The 19,961-nt window shown below is 38.6% G+C and overlaps 1 protein-coding gene across 2 annotated transcripts in view; it reads right to left on the reverse strand.

Moving 5' to 3' along the window:
- Nucleotides 1-17,106, reverse strand: part of ATP6V1H (ATPase H+ transporting V1 subunit H) — a 99,578-nt gene extending 82,472 nt beyond the window's left edge. For both annotated transcript variants that reach the window (XM_064384182.1, XM_064384181.1), the window contains exons 1-4: nucleotides 16,842-17,106; nucleotides 15,407-15,552; nucleotides 11,857-11,959; nucleotides 8,170-8,259 (exon numbers count right to left, since the gene is read on the reverse strand). In XM_064384182.1, the coding sequence (XP_064240252.1) occupies nucleotides 8,170-8,259; nucleotides 11,857-11,959; nucleotides 15,407-15,519 (306 nt within the window). In that variant the 5' untranslated portion in view covers nucleotides 15,520-15,552; nucleotides 16,842-17,106. The remainder of the gene's footprint in view (nucleotides 1-8,169; nucleotides 8,260-11,856; nucleotides 11,960-15,406; nucleotides 15,553-16,841) is intronic.
- Nucleotides 17,107-19,961: the final 2,855 nt, after the last annotated feature.

Raw genomic sequence — 19,961 nt, forward strand, 5'->3', positions numbered from 1 at the left:
GCCTATAATTCCAGCTACTACTCTGGAGGCTGAGGCACGAGAACAGCTTGAACTTGGGAGGTGGAGGCTGCAGTGAGCTGAGATCGCACCACTGCACTCCAACCTGTGCAACAAAGTGAGATCCTGTCTCAAAGAAAAAAAAGAGAAAAAAAATGGTACTCCTAAATGACAAATTTTGTACACCACCCAAATCCATGACATGAATAGATGAAAGAACCCCACGCAGATACAAAACTACCATAAAAAAGAAACCAAACGATGCAAATCAAAAGATCTCAGGTGATGAAATTCTTCTCCCAAAAATACAACCACAAAACAAAACTGTAATATAACAATGCAAACTGAATTAAATATCCTCAAGCAACACCTGGAAAGATAAAATACCACCTTGACTCAGAAATTCAAAACCACAACTGAAAATTTGTCCCTAATAAAGGAAAATTTAAAAACAGCTGATTGAATTCAGGAAAGAAATGAAAGAAAAGAGCAAAACGGTCTCAAAAATTAAAATTAAATTATAGGGTGTTCAACAGAGAACAGACTCAAAAGTCAAAGAACTGTGAAGCAGAGATCCTATATCAGCCAAGCTTAATCAAGAGATCCCTGGGAAAACTTCAGCAAAACAACCAGTGGTAAAAATTTAATATAACAAAACAAAGGTGGGAACAAGTGTAGAATGATAATATGTAAATGTTGTATGTTCTGACAAAGTAAAAAATAGCCACTAAAAAATTAGAGAGGAAAAGTAGAATTCAAGTTCATTGTTGCAAATCAAAAAAATACTATTAAAAATGACAAACCAAATAATTAAGGAATAAAACGGGATTAATGGCATTAAAGGGATATAAATACAAAGATAACCAATAGAACAGAAAACTTCCTAAATACCAAAAAGTTTAATAAAAATGCAAACAAAACACATAATGGAGAATAAAAAAGTAATGCATACAGTAATTGCAACAGTGTAACAGTTGAGACCAAATTTCTTAGTAATATTCATAAATGTGAATGGCTTAATTTAAAAAAAAAAGGGCTTTCAAGTTGCAAAGCAAGACTCAAATCTATACTGTATACAAAAGACTTACCTAAAACAAAATGATTCACCTAAAAAAGGGACAGGGAAAGATACGCAGACAAGTAGAAATAAGAAGGATGAGTTGCTATACTAGTATCAAAGTAGAATTTAAGCCAAAATATATTAAGTGGGATACTTTTTAATGATAAATGCCACAATTTACTGTAGATATAACACTAATGTGTATATATATGCACCAAATACAGCATCCACCTTTATAAAGTGAAAACTACAAAATATATTAGAAAAAAATAGTAAAAAAAAAAAAAAAATGCATTTATAAGGGGGAGACTTTTAACATACCACTCATAGTACAAAAAAAAAAGACCACAAAAGAACTAGACAAAAAGGTTTAAAAAACCTGTATCCTAATTATTAACATAATCAATAAAGTAGATCTTATAAATCAAACTTACACCCCATAAGAATACATCTTCTCAAGTACACTGGTACATTTACAAAAATGAACATATACTAATTAAAAAAAAAAAATCAGTAAATTCCATAAAGTAGAAATGTTTTTAAAACATGATAAAGCTTGAAATCAATAACAAAATGTTTTAATGCATTTCTACCTGAAAATTAAAATATAAATATTAACCCTCTGTGAAAGAGAACATAGAAACTGAATTAAGAAAATCCTAAATCACTACACGTCAGATCTGAAGAGATATACTTTAAGCAGTAATCAAAGGAAAATGTATATCTTTAAATACTTATTTCTTTTTTTTTTTTGGCCAGGCTGGAGTGTAATGATGCAATCTGAGCTCACTGCAACCTCCTTTGCAATTCAAGTGATTCCCGGGTTCAAGTGATTCACCTGCCTCAGCCTCCCAAGTACTTGGGATTACAAGTGTGCATCACCATACCCAGCTAATTTTGTATTTTTAGTACACTGTATTTGTATTTTCACCATGTTGGCCAGGCTGGTATCAAACTCTTGCACTCACGATCCACCCACCTGGGTCTCCCAAAATGCTGGAATTGCAAGCATGAGCCACCGTGCCCACCCAATATTTATTTCTTCTTAATAAAAGAATGGAAATTAAATTCCCAGTTCAAAATGCTAGAAAAACAAGGTAAACAACAAAAAAGAGTATGGGAGGAATATGATAAAGCCAAAAGCAGAAATTAAGGTAGAGAAAAGAAAAACTACATAGATCAATTATGAAAATCCTGACTGAAAAAAATTAACAAAATGTGGGAGAAACACTAGTTAATCAAGAAAAAAAAGCAGAAAGCACAAATATACAAAATAAGAAATGACGTGAGGGACATAATATGGAAATAGAGAAAAAAATTTTGAAGCATAACATTTAGATTACATACAGTCTTCTATGAAAATAAAAGCTTCAATATAATAATTTCCAAAGAAAATACAGATTACCAAATTATCACCATTTGAGATAGAAAGCTTCAAATGACCAACTCCTGCAGAAGACATAGAGAAAGCTATCAAAGAATTACAAACCAAAAAACAATAGGTTCAGATGTATTCACAAGAGGATTTTACCAAAACTTGGCCTTTGTAGTCCTAATGCTACATAAATTATTGCAAAGCACAAGCAAACAAAGTAAAATCTCCAAATTCTTTTTATAAAGCAAGTATAATGCTAATACCTAAACCAAATCAAGAAAGCAAAAAAAAAAAAAAAAATGAAATTATAAACCAATAACACAAATGAACACTGAGGCAAAAATTCTAAATAACAGAAAAGAGAATTCGATATCGTATCAAGAAAATAAAGACATATAACCAAGTGGGATTTAACCTCAAATGCAAGGTTGGTTCAGTATTAGAAAATTCATTACTATAATTCACTATATTTATATACCTTAAGTATATTTATATACCTAAGGAGAGGGAAATCCTTAGGTATATAAAAATCCATTACTATAATTCACTATATTTATATACCTAAGGAGAGGGAAAAAAAGTCATTCAATTATCTATGTAGATGCCCAGAGAAAAATAGCCTCTAACAAAATTCAACACCTATTCTTAATAATAGCACTCAAAAAATAAGAACTGACAAGTTCTTATAACCCACAAGAATTTAAAAAGAAGCAAAATCACCTGTTTTATGACCCATAAGAACTGAAAAACAAGTAAAATAATCTATTTTTGCAGAATGTACCTTTATAAATTACAGGAAAATTCAATCACAAAAGTAATTCAAATAAAAGAATTCACTAAGGTACCAAAACAGAAAATATACAGAGATGACTTTAACATACATTAACAAAAGTTCAGAGATAAAATGGAAAAGAAATGCTATTTTTAACAGTAATAGTAAGATAAAATACTAAGGCATAAACTTAACAAGAAATGTTACAAAACCATTATGTGAAAATTACAACACATATACCTAACATAAAGACAGACATACACCTAACAAAAAGAAAGGCATACCTTGTCCTTGGACAGAAAAATTCAGTACAAGGGGAGAGGCATCCACCATTGCTGACAAATGACATCATTTCTCCCTAAGTTAACTTATAAATTTATTACTAGTTTTTTAAATAGAGACAGTGTCTCACTATGTTGCCCAGGCCGGTTTCAAACTCCTGCCTTCAAGCAATCCTCCCACCTCAGCCTCCGAAGGTGCTAGGTGTACAAGCTTGAGCCAGTGCCAGGCCTTGCTTTGATTTTTTTTTTAATAGTAACTTACAGATTTAACACAACTTGGTAATAATACCAACAAACTTTTTCATAGATCATATAAAAGCTGACACTTCATTTCATACAAGAAAAAAACCAACAATCAAGAATACCTAAGTAATACTGGGGGCAAAAAAAACTGTGAAGGAAACTAACCATAAGATCCTCTAATTAAAACTGGGTGGTGCTGGAACATGAATACACAGGCATTCCAGAAGCAAAGTATAAAAGGTACAGAAATAAACCCAGTTATACAGGGAGGTTTAATGTTAAAGGCAGCATCTCCAACACTATGGCAAAGACTGACATTTTAATAAATGGTGCTAGGACAACTGAATGGCCATTTGGAAATAAAATTAGACATATGCCTTACACCATGGAAAAGAACCAACTCTAAGCAGGCCAAACGTCTAACTAAACATGAAACTATACAAGTATTACAAAAAAACCTTGGTGAATTCCACTATAAACTCAGGTATAAGGAAAAGTTTTCTATTCCTCAAAATCTAGATTTAAAAAAAAATTCTGATAAATTAGACCACATAAAAAATAAAAATAAAATTGTTTTACCCTGTGAAAAATGTTATAAGACAAAAGGTAAATAACAAACAGGGAAAAAATATTTGCACTTTATAACAGAGATATATGCCCTACCGAGACCAGCTCGGCTGTAGAGACCCCCCACCCAGGCGGCACTGAAGGCATTAAGAAGCAGACACCCAGATAGAACATCAAAGTGGGACTATAGGGGGGCCAACAGCCTTTCCAGCTCAGAGCCTCAAGGTGCTGACGGCATTCCAGGCTGAGGGCCTCGAGCAGACGCTGACCCATGTAGTTATTCTCTCTGAACAGGTGATTATTATTAACAAACAGGTGTTCTGTGTTTTCTCATAGAACCGAGATAAACTAGGTAGGCAGCTGGTGCCTGCTTACCGCTAATCACAGACAAACAAAAGTATTCTCCACGAAGGAGCCACAGGGGCAGGGTCACATACCCCGTGCTTAAAGACTTGTTTTAACTGGTGTATGATAGACATACACTGTTTTGCTACGTCAGAATGCCCCAAGCAGCTTTCCACTTGGCAGGAGGCCAGCCAGGTTTTCCTTGCCATCGTTCTCAGCAAAAAAAAATAATTTATCATACACTCAGCATTTCTCAACAATGCCCAATATATAAGGAACTCTTAAAAATAAAATGGGCAAATACATGAACAAACAATTTAGGGAAAAAATGTAAAAGCAACCTTTAAGATCATCTGAAGATGTTCAACCTTGGATACCATTCTGAAAGGCAAAAATATAACAGCTTGACAATATCCTCTGTTGAGAAGGTTACAGGGAACCAGGCACTCACACACTGCTGATGAGAATGCAAAATAAAACATCTGGCAATATCTTAACAAACTACATATGGAGTTCCCTCTTACTCAGCAATCCCATTTTTAAGAATTTACCATGAAATACATACCCAACAACACAAAAATACATTTGCACAAGGTTATTCTTTGCTTCATGATTTCTACCCAACCACAACATCCATTATTATATCAGAGGCTGAGTAAACTATGGTACATCCACTAATGGGGTATCATGTAGCTGTCAAAAACAGAACAGGGAGGTGAGATCTCTATGAACTGACAAGTAATGATCTCTGACATATTTGGTTAAGTGAAACAAGCAAAAAATAAGAGACTGTATCTAGTAAGTGTTTTGTAGAAATAAGAGGGGGAAATAAGAAAATATACATGTCTGCCTATCTATGTTCACAGAAAAAAAAATTATATTGGGCTGAGCACAGTGGCTCATATCTGTAATACCAGCACTTTGGGAGGCTGAGGCGGGCAGATCACTTTAGGTCAGGAGTTCAAGACCACCTTTGCAAACATGGTGAAACCCCATCTCAACTAAAAAAAAATACAAAAATGAGACAGGTGTGGTGGCAGGTGCATGTAACCCAGCTACTCAAGAGGCTGAGGCAGTAGAATTGCTTGAACCCTGGAGGCAGAGGTGGCAGTGAGCTGAGATGGCACCACTGCATTCCAGCCTGGGCGACAGAGCAAGACCCTATCTCAAAAAAATAAATAAAAATAATAATAATAATAATAATAAAATACACAAGGATGAGGGAAAAACTAAAATAGAATACAACAGAAACAAATGACTCTTACAGTATTTCATGAAAAATAACATAACCACTCAGAAACTCGAACACAACACTCTGACTACATACCCTCAGTTTAAAACAAAAAACTAAAAACAAATACTGAACTCTAGCTAAAAGGCTTGCTTTTTATGTGTACATGTTTCTTTCAACTCTTATTTTAGGTTCAGGGGTACATGTGCCAGTGCGTTATATAGGTAAACTCATGTCACGGGGTATGTTGTACAGATTATTTCATAATCCAGGTACTAAGCCTAGTACCCAATAGTTATTTTTTTCTAATCCTTTCCCTCCTCCCATCCCCCACCCTCAAGTAGACCCAGTGTCTGTTGTTCCCCGCTTTGTGTCCATGTGTTCTCATCATTTAGCTCCCACTTACAATTGAGATCACGGGGTATTTGGTTTTCAGTTCCTGTGTTAGTTTACCAAGGATAATGACCTCCAGCTCCATCCATGTTCCTGCAAAGGATATGATCTTGTTCTGTTTTACGGCTGCATAGTATTCCCTGGAGTATACGTATGTTATCTTTATCCAGTCTGCCACTGATGAACATTTAGACTGACTCCATGTCTTTGCTAATGTGAACAGCGTTGCAATGAACATACATGTGCATGTGTCTTTATGGCTGCACGATTTATATTCCTTTGGGTATCTACCCAGCAATGGGATTGGTGGGTCAAACAGTAGTCCTGTTTTTAGCTCTTTGAAGACTCACCACACTGCTTTCCTCAGTGATTGAGTTGCATGAGTCCACAACTCTGAAACTATTTGCTGTGTATTATAGTGTAGAACAAACAAGTAAACACACTGAGGGTAAGAGTAACTCACAATCTCACTGTTACAGAAGAGGAACACATATGGAAAAGAGAGACAAGAACCCCGTGGTGCTCAGCTGACATGTAATGGGAGCTACCAGCATGTCATGGTGTTAATTTACAGAGAGAAACACGTGAACAGTCACTGGGGATATGAGCAACCAAGGTCCGCATGCCGACTCACAACTCCCTCATTCTAGGTGCAGTCCCATACAGTAACCAACATAACCACAGCAGATAATAACATTCACTTTTTTCTAAACCTTACTGTTTTAAATGAAAAAGTGCTCAGAGAGACCAAGGTCATTCTCAGACAGGCCTGATATTGATCCTTCCTCACGTTATAAAATCACTAGATTCCTGTAAAGGACATGATGACCCCTAGGAGATAGCACCATTCTGCCCAACCTTTGTATTCCCAATAATAGTACAGTGCTTGGTGAAAAGTAGGCCATCAGTAAATTTTTTCTTCCTTGTAAGTTAACAGAATCACCCTCCCTAAACACCCAGACTGACTCTTTCCTTCAAGTCTCTTGAGACACTCAGCAGCTGGAAGACCTAACTCATAAGAACGGCTCTGGGGCTGGGCGCGGTGGTTCACGCCTGTAATCCCAGCACTTTGGGAGGCCGAGGCAGGTGGATCACGAGGTCAAGATATCGAGACCATCCTGGTCAACATGGTGAAACCCCGTCTCTACTAAAAATACAAAAAATTAGCTGGGCATGGTGGCGCGTGCCTGTAATCCCAGCTACTCAGGAGGCTGAGGCAGGAGAATTGCCTGAACCCAGGAGGCGGAGGTTGCGGTGAGCCGAGATCGCGCCATTGCACTCCAGCCTGGGTAACAAGAGCAAAACTCCATCTTAAAAAAAAAAAAAAAGAACTGCTCTACATACCAACAATCTAAGCCTAGATTATATTCTAGTGTAAAATATGTAAATATAAATAAAGGAGTCCTCTATAACTGGGTTCAGGGACGGTAAAGCATAAAATAGGAACTGTACAAAACTGGAAAAGTTTCTGATGATAAGCAAAGCTGTTCCCAAAAGGAACGAAAGCACCGAACCTCCAGGGTCTGGCACTGGCCTAGAACATATGAGCACTGAAACGTGTTGACTGAACAAGAAGGAGCCATAGCAGCTGTAAGTACACAGCGTATCCAGAAAGCCTCAGGTGATTCATCAAGCTTTGCTGGCGTTCAACAAAACACTCTCAGGTATCTCGGGAAAATATACATATTGATTACTTGGTATTCTGAAAAACAAAAATAGCCTGTGTGTGGGTGTCTCTGTCTTTAGCTCTATTAGCAAATTACAACCCACATAAATGAGAAAAATATATTATCACACTCTAGAACAGTACCAGTGTTATAAGTGAAATCTCACCAAAAATGTTGCTACTGTGAGGTACACAAAAAGATGAAGTCACCAAATGTGTTAAGTAAAGGATACACCTACCTGCAGCATATCATCCACCATCGTGAGTATATACTGAACGGTCTGTTCTTTGGAGATATGAGTCATCAGATTTATAAATGTTTTAGCACACTAAAAAAAAATGAAATTAACGTTATTGTTTTTATTTGCAAACACAACATTTTAATGGAACTTCAGTGAAACATTGTTTCTCCTTCCATAAATTAGAATACAAATACTATTAACCAATAAATTTTACTTACGGAAAACGTATACCTTTTACAAATATTATGATGAAGTTAAGGAGGATCTTACTATGACTTGCATCAGCTTGTAATCATTTCTAGTGAAAATTTTCAGAATGTTTACTATTTTTAAATAGATATACCTAGCCACTAATAACTCTTGATTACCCATGACAGCATGAAGTTATATAGGCAGCAAAATTAAAATCAGTTTTGAGTATTTTATTTGTTGTACTTAAAGGGAACAAAACACTAGAGCAACAAGAGTCCTGGAGATTGGAATCAGAAGGCCCTGCCCTGCCTCCATTCTACAGCATATCAGCTATATGACAACCTCTCCATAATTCAACAAACTGGGCTAACAATATATTACCTAGCAACTTCCCCAGGACTGTTGTGAGAATCAGACCAATTTGTACATGGGGCTCCCTCAGCCAACCATGCCCCTCTGATAGGTAGCAGAATTGGACCTTATTATGGGGCAGGTTTAAACTCAGCATATAAATCAAATAGGGTGCAAATCAAAACACTCTACAAAAATCCCTTAAATCACCCTCAAAAAACATGGTTTTAAGTATGCAACATCATTCAGTAATAGGTTTGGAGTCATACTTTGAAAAACTTCCCCACCCTAAGGATGTATAAAGTGAAGTGTATTTCACTCAGTATCCATTCATTCAATAAATCCCCAATGTAACCAAGAGCATGTGATAAAAGCCATGCTATAAAAAAATGGAGACCTTATCAAAATCATATTCATCCTAGAACTTATGCTTATCTATGAATCACATCTTCCATGGATGGACAGTCCACTCACCATACTGAATGCAAAAAGTTAACAGTAACAAATAATTGGGTTTTTTAATCAAAACATTAAAGTGGTAACACTTTAACCTCTTTAAGCAAAAGAAAAAAAAAAAAAAAACAAAGATACAAGCTACCCATGGTATTTCTGTCAGAACTCTTTGCAGATACACTGCCATTTTGTTTAGATAAAAAGTTTCCTGGCATCTGCCCCATAAAAGGCCCATCACACCAAACACTGCAATTAAGAAAGAACTGTTTTTGCACACTTAATAAGAAACAGGTTTTAAAAAAAAAAATGGAAAAAAAAAAGAAAGGGCTGTTTTTACTCCTAACTTAAGGGAAAAGTCTTATTAACACACATCCCCAGTGTCACCAGGCACATGGCAGGGACTCAGTATGCCTGTACTGAACGAATAGTGAATGAGCTACATGCTCCATTGTACATGCAGCTGGGGTGGGGAAGTTTTTTCAAAGGATGACACCAACAGCAGACATCACAAAGAAAGGAAAGAACTGGATTTCATCACACAACTTCAACTTCAATATGCCAAAGAGCCCCAGAAACCAAGTTAAAAATTCAACAAACGATCTGGGAAAATATGGCATGCACAAAGCTGGTATACTTAAAACATAAAGGAATCTGACTAATCAATAAGATTAAAAACACTTCCACAGACAAGTAAATAAAAAACATACAGCCATGTGTCACTTAACAATTGGGATAGTTCTGAGAAATTCACCATTAGGCAATTTTCTTGTTGTGTGAGCATCCTAGAGTGTACTTAAACCCAGATGGTAGCGCCTACTACATACCTAGGCTTTATGGTACGGCCTACGGCTCCTAGGCTACACACCTGCACAGTCTGTAACTGTACCGAATACTGCAGGCAACTGTAACACAATGCTAAGTATTTGTGTGTCTAAACATAAACATAGAAAATATACAGTAAAAACATGGTAGTATAATCTTATAGGACCACCGTTGCATACACAGTCCGACACCTACCAAAACATGTTTATGTAGACAACGCATGACAGTATAGAAGCAATTGATATGGGTACAAAAGGTGCCAAAAACCATCTGACAATGCATAACACTATTATGTTAAGATACTATCTTTCGGCCGGGCATGGTGGCTCACGCCTGTAATCCAAGCACTTTGGAGGCCAAGGCGGGCAGATCACCTGAGGTCGGGAGTTCAAGACCAGTCTGACCAACATGGTGAAACCCTGTCTTTAAAAAAAAAAAAAAAGATACTATCTTTCACCTATCAAAATGATCAAAAGATGAATGGCTAGACCCAGAGTGGGTGCTGGAGCAGGGGAGCATGGGCCCTCTCACATACTGCTGGCAGGATCTGCAAACTGGTACAATCTAACAAACAATCTAACAAGAGGGCATTCTCGTTATATCAAAAACTCTCACATGCTCAAATAGTTTAATCAGTAATTACACTTCATTTTTTTGTTTTTTGTATTTTTAGCAGAGATGGGGTTTCACCATGTTGGCCAGGCTGGTCTCAAACTCCTGACCTCAAGTGATCTGCCCTCCTCAGCCTCCCAAAGTGATGGGATTACAGGCCAGATAATTGCATTCCTAAAATTTATTATGAGGAGATTACTAAATGTTCATCTCAAAACAGAAAAAAATGGAAGTAGCCAAAGTATGCAACAGTATAGAATTAGTTTAGATCATTATGGTTCATCCATTAAATGGAAAATCACACAATGGAACTTTCCATAAATGGAAACTAATAATTAATTATTTTAAACACTACAGAAATATCTTTAAAATAATATTAATTATTTTAAACACCACAGAAAAAAAAACATAGTAGGGGAGGGAAGAATATACAGTTAAACGAAGAAAACAAAGCTATACACATATCACCCCTTTTGTAAAAAGTTCACATTTGTAGAAATAAGTGTGTAAGTTATATGCACAGAAAAATATTTAGAGAGGTATACACTAAGGGTAAACAAGTCATCTTGAACAGAGAAATATTAGGTCGATTAACTTTTCTCTTTTGCTTAATAGTATTTTATTTTTCTACAATAAATGTATCACAAAAGAAGGTAAAATATCAATATATGTAACTAAACATTTTAAACCACATATGAAAAAACTCCACAACACTTCAAAGATAAATAGTAAAGTTTGCTATAAATGTGGCAAACAGTAATAGATTTTGTATATAAAAAGACTGTATATCAAAAGGTAATAAAACCCTATAGATTAAAAAAAATAGAATGCCCCCAAAAAAATTTTTCAAAGAAGATATAAATACTTATTGAATCAACAGGAAAATAATGTAATCCCATGTCATCAAAGTGATAAGATGTCCCTTTTAACTTGGCAAATTCAAATATTTTCAATTATATTAGGTATTTCAAACATTACTAGTAAGAATATCAAGTGGAAAAATTATCTTAAAAAAAGTTAAGCAACTTTTAAAACATAATATACTCTGAAACAGTAATTTCTTTCCCAGAAATTTGTCTTCTAGGAGCATATTCTAAGATATTTAGAAATGCAGCAAAGGATGAAGGTAAACATATTCAATATAACATTTTTCCAAATTAACAAGAAAACTGAAAGTCACTTATAATCACTAAGATTTTTCTAAACTTTTGGATGAAACAGGCGAGTGTTCATTATACAATGTCTATCGATCACCTGGCTGCCTTCAGTTTGAAGCATCTCTTGCTTCTCTTCAGGACTTCGTTTCATTTCAAACCTCTGAATAAACTCACAATCTTCAGCAGAAATCATCTGTCCCCTAGAAAGTAAGAATAAGATGTTTTGTTCAGTAAGAGATGAATATGTAAGCAAGTGACAGAGGAATTTTCAGTCTTTCTCTTCTCTCCTTGGCAGCAAACCACAAGGGCTGATGCAAGGGACCTGGCATCAGACAGACCTGAATTCAACCTGATCTAATTTATCTGCAAAATTCGAACAATTATCACATTGCCTCTAAGGGGCTGTATTGAGGATGTAATTAAATTCACATAAGGTGGTGAGTAGCACCTGGCAAATAGGAAGCATTCAGCAAAATGTCACCTCTCAGCACTACCCAGAGTCCCACCCTTAGTCCCCTTTTCAAGCCAAACAATTCACATGACTTTCTAATTTATCAAATCCAAAGCCACTTTATATGAATTTCTATGGCCATTTTTCTCTAGAATATTCTTTCCATGCAGACCAAAAAAAGGGAGGGAAAAGCTGATTTTCCTCCTCTCTGGAGAACAACTGCCCATCCTGACCCCACACTCTGTTATTTTCCTCCTTATCTTGCAGGGGTCGCTTCATCACTGGCTCTTCACCCTTCAAGGTCCTCCCCAGCACTCGATCATTGAAATTTTGCTTTTGATTTCCAAACTACTTCCTGTGAGAGATTCAGTCAAGACTCCCACCTTCCCTCTCACTCAATCATCTCCACTGTCTTTTACCTCCAGAGATAGTCTTACCATTTTCAAAGTCAGTATCATCACCACTGTCATCTTCCCCAGTGGTGAGGATGCTGACTTTGAAAATGGTAAAACTATCTCAGGAGGTAGAAGACACACAGCTCAACTTTCCCAACTTCTCCACTCCTCAGGGACTCCAACATCCCACAACAAACCCCATCCTAATCTCTAAATACAGACCCTACCCATTCATTTATGTACTGTCTAGTTATTAAGAAAAAGCTTAATCAAATATAAATGCATGTTTCAAATACCATATTTTCCTAATAACATGTTAATTTGTGAGGGACAAAAACATACTGAGCTCTCGACACTAGGGAGCTCTTCCACAGGTCTTATTATCTCAGTATAGAATGTGATAGAAGATTCACTGATTCTTCACGTTGTATCCAGCCTCCAACAATCTGTAAGCTCTTTTATGAGAGACACATTTCACACTCACTAGTGCCCACACATGAACAGGCTCAACAGGCACATAGTTAACATTTGGTGAACACTTGCCCACACACCTACAGAGTGGAAGGGTTTTATAAAAGAAATTTGTGAGATGGACAGCAGAACAAAGGACAGACATATACAGGAAAACAGGAAAATAACATATATCATAGGCCATGGGTAACGAAGAACAGAAATAAAGCAATTTTAAAAATTCCATGTAACTAAAAACACTCCAAACACTAATGTTAGGGGGAGCTCTGGCCAGACCGCCCATGCTTTATGATCAACAATATTATTCTATGTAGGCTATAAACAGATCCAGGCTTTATAAACATGAAACTACCTGTCCTCTAGTCTAAATGCACTCTGGACGAAAGAAATTAGGAAACAGAGCTCAGAATCCTAATTTCACAGGGGATTTAAACAATTACATAGACGCCAACAAACAAAAAATATCAGCAAGCCTCCCCTCCTCCTGTACTTCAGTCAGTGGCCCCACAATAACCCAGTTCCTTAAAGTAGGAATCCAGAAGTCATCCAAGACTTCTCTTTGACCCTCACACACCAAATCAATCATTAAGAACTTTCTCAAATGTATCCAATTCTGTCTATTCCAATACCTTAATTACTGCTATAGCCTCTCTCTACCTCTAGGCTCATCATCCACAAACTCACCTTTTATGCTGCTGGTAGAGCCATTCAGTCAAGAGACAGATTTAGTCTTCTAACTCCCAGCTACAAGATTCATTACACCTACGGCTCCTTGGAAAATGGCGAATGGTCTCAAGAAGAGGACTCTAAGACACACACTCCCACCTCCATTCTATCATTTTCATCTGTTTTACATGCTGACTTCACATCAACCATTGGTTTCACAGCTTAAAAATCAGCTTGAAAAGCACTGACTGATAGGATCAAGTCCAAACTCCTTCCAACCACACACCCACACACAGCATCTTCAGGATCAGCCCCTGGCTGCCTCCCTAGCCTCAGCTCTCTGCACTGCCTGCCTCCAAAACATGTACAGCTCCCACCCAGAGTGCTGACTTTGCTTCCCTGACTTTGCTCATGCTATCTGTTCTATTCCCAAAGCTGCTCCTACTTGCCACATGGCTAAATACCCCTCATTCTCGAACACTCAGTTCAGGGACCAGCCCCTTCAGGAAAACTTCCGGAGGGTAGAATTAGTTGTCTTTTTTATGTGCACCTGCCACACCATGTGCATCCTTCTAATTCTAATTGTCACAGTTAGCATACTGAATTAAAACAATCTATTAATACATGTGACTTCCCTACTAGAGTATGAGTTGCTTTAGGGATAGTACTCTATATGGAATTTTTGTAGCCTCAAAGCCTGGAAAAATGCCTCAAACTTGGTAAGCAATCGATAAATGTTTGATGAGTGATTAAATTAACAGAAATGAAAGGACTGTTTTTGTATACTATATATTCCTCCTACAACACCACAAACTATTAATACTAATATAAAATTAACACTAATATAAAACTACAGATTCCTCAATTTGTTTTTCAAAATGCATATGCAAATCAACTGAATTCTTTAATTACTCAGTTATAAATATACCAAAATAAATATGAAGTCAATAAAATATGGTCAAGAATACACGAATGCTCACTTTACAGACAAATATAGAATACTAAAACACCAGCACATTAAATATGAATACACACAAGGAAGAAGGGAGAACTAAAATTTATTGTATTCAACATACTAATGCTTGTATTCTACTGTGCGAATACTTTAAAATACATTATTTCAGCAACAAGCCTGTGGGGTATGTCTCCCCATTTCACATTTTACTTTATTGAACCTCAGAGAAGTTAAATGATTTGCTTAAGATCACCAAACTAATAGCAAGAACCAAAACTCAAACCCAAGCCCCTCAACTCAAACATCTATGCTTCTTATTCGTTGTAAGCACTACTTTAGAAAGGCCATCTGCCCCCATGCTGATTGCCAGGGCACATTAGACCAGTCTAGCAGGTTTTTCCCCTCATCCCCTCCTCCCTCCGGAGCCCAAAAACATTCCTCCTATGTTTCCTGCTCATTCAAAAAGTACTTCCAGCCAGCCAGGGAAGGTCAAAAGTACTACGAGCAGCTCTGTTTTCTCACTAGAGCACCAAGCTGTTTCCACCTCACTACACTTAACTCCCTAAGACAGCTAATTATTCTGAGGAGGAAGTGTTTTTTCCACATTTATCAATATTTTCCCAGTATTTCTCTCATAGAAGCATGACCATGAAAAAGTCTGAGGCAAAAGCATATGACTGTCCATGATTCACAGCAAATCGGTACTTACTGAAGATAAGACTGCCAGTTCACTTTGTTTGCACGAACTTCTGCAGCCTTGGCAGCAATAATGTTGGTTGGGACAGCAGCATCCACGGCACCTCGGATATCCATTTTGGTCATCTAAACTGTAACCTTGAATGTCTTTTAACAGATCTTCAATTTAGATGAGAGGTTAAAAAAAAAAAAAAAAAAAAAAAAAACAATACTAGGTGTTTCTTTTACAACTACTAATATCATGATCACATTAATCTCCCCAGGCATTCAACTCAAATATTAAATGTCCTAAGTCTGAAAGTAACATTATATTTCTAATTTTGTCCACTGCTCCATAAAAGAGTTCTTCAGGCTTTTGCTTTTCTAGACAACATTTTTTCATTACTGGCGCTAACACTGCCATAAGATTTTTAAAGCAATCACTTAATATACTGAAATCAGAAATCATGATTAAATAGAATAGGTATAAATATGGGAAAACACTGTAAATTTATACAACTGTGGTTAACTTTTCTCTTCTCATAAACAATATGTATAGTACAGATAAGGCTAGCTACCTTTTAAACATTTACTAAGCATCATTTTGAAGTGGCACATTAAAAATTGTTAAGTCCTTCCTAAAATTACTCAAAATATACAAAGTGGGAACATAATTTCTTAGAAGACAGTGCTTTCCTTTGCAAACAAAATTCATAGTATTTGCAAAATCAATTCGGAAAGAAATTTTTAGAACAAGTACCTATTACAATTTAGGTAAGCCAACAATGGCGGTCTGGTCGGACAACAAGAACATACAATAATGAAATTCTACGGTAATTCTCACTCCTAAACTTCCAGATACAAACGACTGATTTTATCACAACACAAAATACAGGTTGCCATCTGCAAAATATAAATTTATGGCCATGGCCACAAAGAAGCTAAAATCCTACCAAAAATTCTACTCCGGGTTCCCAGTGATCTTAGTCAATTTGGAACTTAATCTCTGTATCTGAAGATTTGCTGTCTAAACAAACGAGGCCGCGCAGAAAAACCGAGACAAGGAAAAAACGGGCTTCAACCGGGCCCGGCTGGAACTCTGCAGCCAAGGAGGCTCAGCCCCAGCAGCCAGTCCGGGGGGAGTTCAAGGTGTCTCTGGACAGTTACCCAGGTCCCTGAACAACTCGCACCCCCAGCACGCCAGGGCCACGGCCCAGTCCTGGGAAGTTTACCCCTCTCCCTCCACTCTCCTACCCTCCCTCAAGTTTCTTCCCCCTGCGAGAAAGCCTCCAGAATTTCGTAAACCTGGTTGAGGCCTGGAAGAAAAGCAATCTAACAACCGGGGGCCGAAGGAGAGCAGGAGGGGCCCGAGCGGGGAGACACCAGCACGCAGCAAGCAAGCTGGAGAAACTGCAGGGGCGCCTGACCGGGTCTGGAGCCTGAGACAAAAAACCCGAGGGTGGCTGTACCTTGCGAACCCTCGGGACCCCACAATGCGCCCAAGGCTGGCAGGGAGGGTGCGGCGGTCCGGGGCGCCGGGGCCACAGCCGGGCTGGGGCGCCTAGTCGGAGCCAAGTCGGCGTCTCCTGTCAGTTCCGGAGGTCTAAGCAGCGGTGAGAGACTCCGGGAGGGAAAAGTGAAGCGGGTCCCGCACCAAGGAGTCGTTGAGGGCAGCACAGGTAGAAGGAAAACAGCGCGACCGCAGTAGGATGACAGAGGAGTCGGTCACGTGATCGGAGGCACGTGACCGCTGCGGAAGGCGGAAGCCGGAAGCCGGGAGAATCCAAAACAGCCGGAGGAGGGGCGGGCGCTGTGACGGGCCTTGTTCCGTGCGGGCAGCTGGAGCCCCAGAGTCCATAACTTGGGCCCGGGAGCAACGCAAGGCTCGGGCCTCAGCCAGCTAGGGCAGGTGGGAGGCGGCGAGCGCGGCAGGCACGCGAGGACCCCCCCAGCCCCCAGACCCAGCGCCTCGCCTAGGGGAGGCCGAAGACCCCCCCACCCAGAAGCAGCTAGCGAGGCCAAAACTCTCTTATTTTAACCGTCATTCTTTTGAAAAGTTTGATTTATTCTGTAGCTTCCTGCTGGTCACAGGTATTCCTGCCTATTGGATCATGGGTCTCTCACCATAGGTATTTAGGGTGGGTATCCGTGGGTAAAAAAAACTTTAAAATAAAGAAAAAAATTTGATTTAGCGCTTTCAAATTAATTTTCGTTTGAATTTAACAACTCCATGAAGCAGGCCTTCTTATTCCGATTTCAAATAGAAAACTAAGGCTGAGAAGTGGGTCAGAAAAGTTCTTTTGACCTAGGGTTGCATATTTAGCAAATAATAAATCCCATTGCAGTATTTACTTTTATACTAAAAAGTTATTCATTGTTTATCTAAAACTCACATTTACTGGACGTCCTATATTTTATCCGACAGTCCCATCTGGAGCCCAAATTTTCCCGTAATCCAGGCCTCAGCAACTGTCTTTGCCTTAAAATCAGAATGTACTGCCCTGAAGGTGAGGTATATATGACAGTATGCTTTCCTTAAAAAGCACTGAAAAGGACCGGGGCTGGTGGCTCACACCTCATCCCAGCACTTTGGGAATCCAAGGCGGGCAGATCACGAGGTCAGGAGTTCAAGACCAGCCTGGCCAACATAGTGAAATTCCATCTCTACTAAAAATACAAAAATTAGCCGTGTATGGTGGTGTGTGCCTGTAGTCTCAGCTACTCCGGCGGCTGAGGCAGAAGAATCGAACCCGGGAGTTAGAGGTTGCAGTAAGCTGAGATCGCACCACTGCACTCCAAGTCTGGGCAACAGAGTGAGACTGTCTCAAAAAAAGAAAAAAAAATTGAAAGGGATTTATAACTATAACCACATTTTTACTAAAAATGTTAATTTTCAGTAAAATTAAAGTCAGAATAATCAAAATCATGCATTGATTACGAATAAAGATATATAATAACAGCGTCGAAGATCGTACTAGGTCACTCATTCTATCTTAGCCAGAAGTGAAAGTCTGAGTGTTGTTTGGAAAGCAAATCTAAGGGGGAACACTTTGATAAAGGAGAAACAGACACTCATCATGTACTAATAAACTCCTACAAGCTGAAACAGAGCGTGTTTTCTGTGTAACTAAGCAAAGCTGGCAAGGAGACCTGATCTTTGCATTTCCTTTCTGTGTCACCTCAGCCACAGACTGGCAATACAGCAAGTCTCATGAGCTTTTGGAAGGCTCCCCGCTTCCCCCATTTTCCGGGAGGCACAAAGATATGGAACAAAACCAGGCACTGTGCAGTGAGCAGATAGGGGGCTGCTTCACAGGTCACCTGGGCTGGCGTTCTCTGAGCATCACAGCATTACCAATTTGTCTGGCATAGGGAGAAAGGAGAGGCAGGTACTCCTGGTATTATCTCTCTTAACATTATTTCTTTAACACTTCTATTGGAGACTTTTCTTGGTCCATTCAGGCTCCTGTAACCAAGTACCATAGACTGGGTGGCTTATTAACAACAGAAATTCATTTTCTCACAGTTCTGGAGGCTGGAAGTCCAGAACTGGCATGCTAGCATGCTCAGGTTCTGGTGGAGGATTCTCCCAGGTTGCAGACGGCTGACTTCTCATTGTAGCTTCACATGGTGGAGAGAAAGTGAGAGAGCTCTCTGGGGTCTCTTTCATAAGGACGTTAATTTCATTATGAGAGCTCCACCCTCATGACCTGATCGTCTCCCAAAGGTCCCACCTTCTAATACCATCACCTTGGGAGTTAGGATTTCAACACAGGAATTTTGAGGAGACACAAACATCAAAACCATAGCAGTGAAGTTAACTGCCCAATAATGTATCTTATCAGGGATCCCCAAACCTTGGGGTGGGGTCCATGGCCTGTTAGGAACCAGGCTGCACAACAGGAGGTGAGCAGTGGACAAGCGTGCATTAACACCTGAGCTCTACCTCCTGCCTCCTGTCAGATCAGCAGGGGCATTAGATTCTCATGGGAGCATGAACCCTGTCGTGAACTGCACATGCAGGGGAGCCAGGTTGCACACTCTTTATGAGAATCTAATGCCTGATGATCTGAGGTGGAACAGTTTCATCCTGAAATCAGCCCCATCACCCCCTACCCTGTCTGTGGAAAAATTGTCTTCTGGGAAATTGGTCCCTGGTACCAAAGGGTTAGGGCCTGTTGCATTATAGCATAGGCAAGGTAGCCTTGAGCTACTTTGTAATTTCTTTAAAAGCAAGCTTCAGATTTGTTATTGAGAAATGACATAAGGGAAATTAGATAAATCTATATGGACAGGAGAAAATAATAGTAATAATCTATTTCCTCAAGGGAATTTCTTCAGTCTGAAATATATGGACTGCTGTAAACCTCAACATTTCCAATCTTTTCTTTCCAAATATAAATTGAACTTATATTTGCCCACAGAAATAGAAGAGTTCTAGTCAAAGAAAATCCTATTCTGAAATATTTGTCATGAAAACTTACCACCCCCAAGTGAGGATTATGCTACCAGCCTACCTTCAGTTACACAAGGACTTTGAGAAGTTTGTATAGCTCACTGAATAAATTACTAGTTTCAAGGAAGAATGG

Source organism: Aotus nancymaae, unplaced genomic scaffold (assembly GCF_030222135.1).
Source record: "Aotus nancymaae isolate 86718 unplaced genomic scaffold, 86718_ANA_hifiasm-v0.15.2.pri h1tg000036l, whole genome shotgun sequence".
Lineage (NCBI taxonomy): Eukaryota > Metazoa > Chordata > Mammalia > Primates > Aotidae > Aotus > Aotus nancymaae.